Source organism: Linepithema humile, chromosome 7 (assembly GCF_040581485.1).
Source record: "Linepithema humile isolate Giens D197 chromosome 7, Lhum_UNIL_v1.0, whole genome shotgun sequence".
In the NCBI taxonomy this organism is placed as follows: Eukaryota; Metazoa; Arthropoda; class Insecta; order Hymenoptera; family Formicidae; genus Linepithema; species Linepithema humile.
In genome coordinates this window covers 9145671-9153450 of record NC_090134.1, presented here as the reverse complement: position 1 = coordinate 9153450, position 7780 = coordinate 9145671, and the positions used below count along the sequence as shown (strand labels likewise).

The 7780-nt window shown below is 28.1% G+C and overlaps 1 protein-coding gene across 4 annotated transcripts; it reads right to left on the bottom strand.

Moving 5' to 3' along the window:
• Positions 1–988: 988 nt before the first annotated feature.
• Positions 989–7659, bottom strand: LOC137001308 (odorant receptor 30a-like). 4 transcript variants are annotated; one of them, XM_067360005.1, is made up of 16 exons: positions 7179–7659; positions 6567–7048; positions 6133–6379; positions 5830–5946; positions 5348–5438; positions 5003–5148; positions 4669–4801; positions 3787–4581; positions 3411–3530; positions 3200–3317; positions 2720–2975; positions 2358–2474; positions 1906–1996; positions 1527–1672; positions 1202–1334; positions 989–1126 (listed from the first exon to the last, which is right to left on the bottom strand). In XM_067360005.1, exons 8-16 carry the CDS (start codon positions 3928–3930, stop codon positions 1070–1072), a joined length of 1182 nt encoding a protein of 393 aa, XP_067216106.1. In that variant the 5' UTR covers positions 3931–4581; positions 4669–4801; positions 5003–5148; positions 5348–5438; positions 5830–5946; positions 6133–6379; positions 6567–7048; positions 7179–7659; the 3' UTR covers positions 989–1069. The 4 variants fall into 4 exon arrangements, with proteins under 4 accessions (XP_067216106.1, XP_067216107.1, XP_067216105.1 ...); XM_067360006.1 differs by lacking the exons at positions 6133–6379; positions 6567–7048; positions 7179–7659 and having other exon boundaries at positions 5830–6089; XM_067360004.1 differs by lacking the exons at positions 989–1126; positions 1202–1334; positions 1527–1672; ... (3 more) ...; positions 3200–3317; positions 3411–3530 and having other exon boundaries at positions 4433–4600; positions 6567–6684; positions 6788–6907; positions 7179–7656.
• Positions 7660–7780: the final 121 nt, after the last annotated feature.

Sequence of the window (7780 nt, the reverse complement as noted above, 5' to 3'; positions counted from 1 at the left end):
AAGTATATCAGATTTTTGTAAATAAAATAGTAGCTTTTAAATTATGTAGCAACAAGATATAAGAAATTATTTAAAATAATTATTTAAAATAATTACATACCTGAAATGTAATAAAACTCATCAGAATGCTGTAGAGTAAAATTAGTTGCAACCGAACAAATGTGGATTGTTTATATGGCCATAAACCAATCGTGAGCAAAAGAATACGATTGAGACCAAAGTACGGAGTCTTTTAACAATTCACCTCTTCGGTCGTCGAAACGCTTCTGACTGGTGAGAAGTTGGGAATAGTTCGTTCATCCCCACCTCTTCACTCGATTCATCGATTGAATATTCTTTTCCTTGGCGTGTATTTTCCATCCACTCTAAAAAAAGGCATGAAAGATCGATACTCAAATGTATCGAAATCTTGAAAGTCTCAAAAGTATTGTCGCATCTTTTCTGTGACGCTGATTGGTTATCTCGATTATTCTGACAGTTTGATAATTTGACAGCGAAGGTTATTATTATAATAATATTAAACGGTTATTAAATTATTATAATAAGTGCATACGCATAGCGCGTGCCTGTATTGTTCTAGTCATTATAAAACAAATATTAGAAAATATCACCATGAGACCCGACACTCTCAATTTAGCAAATTTCTTATGGAAGAATAATATGATTAAACAATTTTACATGAAAAGAAATTTGATAGATGTTTTCTTCTTATACAAAAGAAAGATGATTACTTGCATTACACAAACACCACGCATGCGTTTTTCATTTTTTTCATTTCTAGAACTCATTTCAATGCGTGAACGCAAAGATACATTTTGTTTTGGAGAGAATTCTGTAGTTGTAGACACGATAGCACAGCTATGACCTTGCGACAGCGTTTTACTAATGTTAATAAAAATAGATAGAAGTTTTTGGGGCATAAATAATTTTCGATTTTTTAGAGTGCACATTATTGACATCAATTTGAGTCAATTGATATAAAGTTATATTTTATTTATTGAAACGTGTGATATATCGCAATTCTTTCTAATTAATTTTCTTTTATTTTGTTCATTCTTCTTTTTATTTTTTATATACGGTTTGTAGAGTAAATAAAGGTAAAGTAAGATACCGATGAGGTTATCAACTGCAATAAATAACATTTTTCTTGAATTAAAGTGCGTTACATAAAAGGCATTGTGATACATGATATAATTTTTACCGTTCCAAAACCCTCTAGGCATGCTACAAACAATCCACCAAGGATCACGTAATAGTGTTTGGTACCTCTTTGAAGCAAGAAAAGTATCAATTTTTGTATATGTACAGGAGCCTCATACCATTGAACGCTGTACCTACGATGTAACAAAAGATAAATAGCAAATCTAGAATTTTATATACGTAACATTCTTAAATAACGTACATCTGCGTATATTTTACGAAATATTTTAGTTCTTGTTGTGTATAAAATTATTGTATCTGCATTAGCATTGCCTTTTACTGGAAAAATTTTAATAATTAATATTTTACGTAAAAATTTTTCTTACGCTGTAACAAATACGTCATTATTATGATCCGTAATTTGTTGCGCCATAATGTTGGCCAATAATAGATACACATAGATGACAGTTAAAAACAAAGAGGGCAATATTAATTTCTTGATATTACATCCGGAGGTTATCTCTTGGAAAATCTGACATACATGTTTTAAAAAATAATTAATTTTTTCGCAGATTTATTTCAGTAATCCTGATTCTATATGTTTTACAATCTTTAGAAAATTTTTATTTATTATAAATAATAATAAATGACGTACATCTGCGTACATCTTGAATGTTTCAATGAGTACAAAAATTTATTATAACTGTAGTATAACTTTACTGTATTCATTTGATATCAAATTTAGTAATAGAAAATAAAGCTTACACGAAAGAGATTCAGGCTTGCGGATATCACTGCCGTCATGAAGAAGATGAATATAGACATGTTAAGTGCAGACATTAAAAGTTGTATCATGCTTCAAAAAATAAGAAAATATTATTACTTGGCAGATTATATTGTAATACGTCAAAATAAATTCTTTTTATTAAATAGCTGCAACATTCGTGTTTAACTGACAACATCTTTCTTCACAACTTTTTTATTTTCCACATTAATTATGTTTGTGGATAAATTTTGTATCTATGTTCAGTAAAATCCATTTAATTTCGTTTAAAGTTACGTATATCGAATCGCGCTCAGAACTAACTCAATATTTCTATTAAGACAAATTATCTTCTAAATTTTCAAAAAAGGTTTGTTTTTGCAGTGAGCCTTTATGTTGTATACATAAAAAAACATTCTGTAAATATATTGTACATGCATTATTCAATACCAACTGCATTGCCTTGCGATGCATATCCACAGCATAAATTATTCCTATGTGAACCATATTTCTGCCTTTTGTTTTATTCGTTTCTAGATTAACTTTCGCCATGGCTTGCTCTATACGGTAACTAAATAAAATTTATATACAATTATTATATATATGTGATTTAACTTAAGAATGAAAGAATTTAATTTTTAAAAATTAGAAAGTGAGTAAATTCTGCCATGGATTAATGTTTTTTTTTTTCAAAATATTTTTGTATGAAAAAAACAAATTTAATTTGATTAAATTTCAATTCAATTAAAATTAAAATTCGATTAAAATTCAATTTAAAATAATTTTTACAATTCGTGATTATAACATTTTTCTTACCTAGCAATTTTAAACATTCCGCAGACATGTATAAAGTACATGATATTCATTGTTCCCGGCGCTATTAATGCAGTTAGTGATATGAAAATTGCTGCGTTCGAGTGCAGCCTAATGAAAAAGGAATATCTTTCTTTATCGATAAAGTACTCCGTAGTTATGTGCAGCGACGGTGATGATTGAGATTCGTTCGTAAAATATATAGTGTCGACGATATACGGCAAACACAAAGGAGAGCTACAGGCTAACAGGCCAAGCACTAAAACGATTTAAAAACAATCATGAAAATTATTACTTATTGATATTTTAAAATAAAACTTTTTTTGTAGAATACATTTAAGAATGGAACTATTATGAACCTGAAAATTCAGATGTAGCAGCTCAATTTATTAAGATACGTTTATTTTGTATTTATTATGCATTTGTTATTAGAAACTATGCTTATATGTTACAAATAACAAAAGTTAATAGAGAGAGCCTTACGTGCAAGTATGCCGTTAACGCGGTTTGCGATAATCCAATAATTTTCTATAATAGCTACTTCGTCCTTATCTCTAAGTTCATCATGGATATGCTGAAGTAATTCTAACAAATGCTTCACCTATCGTTTCAAATGTTATATTTCTTCTGACTTTCTATCGCATTTTACTTTCTATGAAATTTAACATACACAAATAAAAATTTATTCACTTACAGTGTTCAAATTAAAAGAGAATGCATTATATTTTAATATGCAAATAATGAAGAAAAATGCGTTAGAGCAAATTTCGATGACGATTTGCACAGAACACTTTAAAGTCACAAATGCTGTAAACTGCAGAAAATAGTTACATTACATTAAAAAATCTCTATCATACATCCATACTTTATCAGTAAACAAAAAAACTTATTCTATGATTGTTGCGATATATACATATACGATTACTATATAATGTGATTAGTATATATAATATTATACAGCTTGTTTATTTAAATTTAGTTATATCAGATTTACATAAATAATAAAATAGTAACATTTAAATTATATAATAAAATAAAATATAGGAAAATTATTTAAAATATTTACATACCTGAAATATAATAAAACTGATGAGAATACTATAGAGTAAAATTAGTTGCAACCGAACAAATATGGATTGTTCATATGGCCATAAACCAAGCGCGAGCAAGAGAATACGATTGAAACCGAAGTACTGAGTCTCTAAATAAGTCATCTCTTCGGACGTCCAAACGCATATGACTAAGAAATTGGGAATCGTTCGTTCATCCCCTCCTTTTCACTCATTGATTGAATATTCTTTCCCTTGGCGTAAATTTTATTATAAAACTAATATTAGAAAATACCGCCGTGAGATCCGACACTCACAATTTAGCAAATTACTTATGGAAGAGCAATACGATTAAGCAATCGATTTAATATGAAAAGAAGTTTTACAGATGTCTTCTTCTCATAAAAAAGAAAGAAAAAAAGACGACTACTTGTACAAATGCTGCGCATGCGTTTCTCACTTTTGTCAGCTCTAGAGTTTATTTCATTTCGTGAACGCGAAAGATATATTTCGTTCTGAAGAGAAATAGTTATAAATACGATAGAACAGCTATGACAGTCTCACATTGTTTCACTAATATATGTTAATAAAAATAGACAAAAGTTTCCGAATCGTAAATACTTTTTAATTATTTAGTGTGCACATCATTGAAATTAATTTGCGTCAATTGATTTGGAGTTTTATGCTTTATTTATTGTAACGTCTGATATATTGCAGTGTTTTTATTAATGTTATTTATTATACTTATGGTTTTATTTTTTACATACGGTTTGTAGAATAAATGAAGGTAAAGTAAGATACCGATGCGGTTATCATCTGCAATAAATAAAATTATCTGGTCTGGTAAAATTGAAGTGCGTTACACAAAATATTGTACATTATGATGCATAGTATAATTTTTACCGTTCCCAAACCCTCTAAGCATCCCACAAAGCATCCCGCAAGCATCAAGTTAAATTGTTTGGTGCCTCTTTGCAGCAGGAAAAGTATCAGTTTTTGTATGCGTAAGGGAGCTATATACCATTGAACGCTGTACCTACGAAACGATAAACGATAAAACAACACATTATTAATGTTATAAGTATAAGATTCGCAAATAATGTGCATACATCTATCTATATTTTCTAAAATATTTTAGGTCTTGTTTTGTAAATAAATATTATTTTGTATTTATTAAAACTTTGTCTTTTACTGGAAAAGTTTTAATATCAAAGTATAATATAAAAATCTTTCTTACGTAGTAACAAATATGTCATTATTATGATCTATAATTTGTTGTGCTAAAACGTTGGCAACAAGCATAATTATATAAAAGGCGTTGAAAAGCAGAAAGGGAAGTATTATTTTCTTGATATCAAACCCAGCTGTTATCTCTTGAAAAATCTAAAATACCAGTTTAAAAAAAATCAACCTTTTCCGCAGATTTTAATCATGCTTTTAAAATGTTTTGAGATGCTAGGAAAATTTAATTGATCAAAGCTTTTAATAAAAATAACTTTCTACATGATTTAATAAATATAAAAATATATAATTTTATCGTATTAATTTACAAACACATTTAATAATGAGAAACGAAACTTACTCTGAAAAGATTAAGGCTTGCGGATATTATTGAAGAACCAATTAAAAAAGTCATAAATAGGTTCATTGTAGACATTAAAAGTGTTACAATCCTTCAAAAAAAGGAAAATATTATTACATTTCAGATTGTATGGTAATACATGGAAATCTTTTAATTAACACTTAAATTATACTTGAGTAACAATATCTTTCTTTACAATTTTTTTTATTTTTAGTATTTACTATGTTCATGAGAGTAAAACCTAATAAGTTTTAGTAAAATTTATTTAATGCAAAAGTATTATTAAATTAATTTAATGCAAATATATTTTGAATTGCATATAATTCAAGATTTACAATTTATTTTTAACTCAACATTTTTACTAATGTAACAAAGAATTTTATTCTAAATTTCTAAGAAAAATTTTATTTCTGAAATAATTTCTTATATTATATGCAAAAATCTATGTATTCTATATTATACATGCATTATTTGATACTAACTGCATAGCCTTGCGATGCATATCCACTGCCTTAACTATCCCCGTGTAAATCATATTTATATTTTTCGTCCTACTGGTGTTTAGATTTTTTTCCATCATGGCTTGCTTTATACGGTAACTAAAAATAATTAATATGTATTATTACTCATATATATCTAATTTAACTTAGGAACGTTGCGATGTAAGCAAATTCTAAAATTAATTAATAGAAGCTTGGTCAAAACATTTTGCATGAAGAAACAAATTCTTTCTCTCACGATTTGTACAATATTTTTACAATTCATAATTATAATATTTGTCTTACCTAGCAATTTTAAACATTCCGCAGGCAACTAATAGATACATATTATTCATTGTTCCTGTCGCTAGTATCGCGATTACTGCTATGAAAAATGATACATACATGTGCAGTGTAATTAAATAGGAATATTGTTCTTTATCGATGAAGTACTCCGTAATTATTTGTGGCGTATGTGATTGAGACTCATTCGATGCAGCGTCAAAAATAATCGGTAAAAACGAAAGCGACGAACAACTTAACAGACCAATCACTAAAACCGATTTATTTATACATATATGTGTATGTGTGTGTGTGTATATGTGTGTGTGTGTGTGTGTGGTTACATATATATGTACCCACAAATTATCAAAATATGTTTAATTTTTTAGTACTTATTATGCAATTTGAATTAAAAACTATATACATTTGGAACATAAAATATTAAAAGATTTCCTTACGTGTGAGTATACCAGTAAAACGACTTGAAATAATCCAATACTTTTCTAAAATGGCAATTTCGTTTTTGTCTGTGAGTTCATCATAGATTTTTTCAAGTACTTCTAATAAATGCTTTATCTATTATTTCAATAATTTTATATTTTTATTTGTTTTGTAAGATTTAACACAGGCTAATACATGTAATGTGTTTATTTAAACAAATACAAATTTGTCCACTTACAATATCCAAATTAAAACAGTATGCGGTGTATTTTATTATACAAGAAATAAAAAAGAATGCGCTAGAGAAAACTTCGATGATGATTTGCGGAGTGCATTTTGAAGTCACAAGTGCTGTGAACTGCAGAAAAATTATGTTACGTTATGTTACAAAAAAACAATGCGCGTCCATATTTTATCACTAAACGAAAATGCTTGTATTAGTTGCTTATCCTATAATTGTTGAATATACGACCCATATATATAATTTGTAGTGATTATACTACAATAAATATACATAATGTTACATAGTTTTATTGAAATATATCAGGTTTTTGTAAATAAAAAAATAGTAGCTTTTGAATGATATAATAATGAAATATATTAGATAATTATTACAAATATTAACATACCTGAAATATAATGAAACTGGCCAGAATACTATAAAGCAAAATCAGTTTAAATCGAACAAATGTAGATCTTTTGTATGGCCATATACCAAGCGTAAGCAAGAGAATACGATTGAGACTGAAGTATCGAGTCTGTAAACCACTCATCTCTTCAGACGTCCAAACGCATATGACTAAGAAGTTGGGAATAGTTCGTTCATCCCCTCCTTTTCACTCATCGATTGAATATTCTTTCCCTTGGCGTAAATTTTATTATAAAACTAATATTAGAAAATACCGCCGTGAGATCCGACACTCACAATTTAGCAAATTTCTTATGGAAGAGCAATACGATTAAGCAATCGATTTAATATGAAAAGAAATTTTACAGATGTCTTCTTCTCATAAAAAAGAAAGAAAAAAAGACGACTACTTGTACAAATGCTGCGCATGCGTTTCTCGCTTTTGTCAGCTCTAGAGTTTATTTCATTTCGTGAACGCGAAGGATATATTTCGTTCTGAAGAGAAATAGTTATAAATACGATAGAACAGCTATGACAGTCTCACATTGTTTCACTAATATATGTTAATAAAAATAGACAAAAGTTTCCGAATCGTAAATACTT

Coding starts and splice junctions, on each gene's coding strand:
- LOC137001308 (XM_067360004.1), bottom strand. CDS start 7,322: ATGAGTGGTTTACAGACTCGATACTTCAGTCTCAATCGTATTCTCTTG. Junction 6,380..6,566: donor TTTTACTGGTATACTCACAC/GTAAGGAAATCT, acceptor AATCGGTTTTAG/TGATTGGTCTGTTAAGTTGT. Junction 4,802..5,002: donor AATGACATATTTGTTACTAC/GTAAGAAAGATT, acceptor ATCGTTTCGTAG/GTACAGCGTTCAATGGTATA.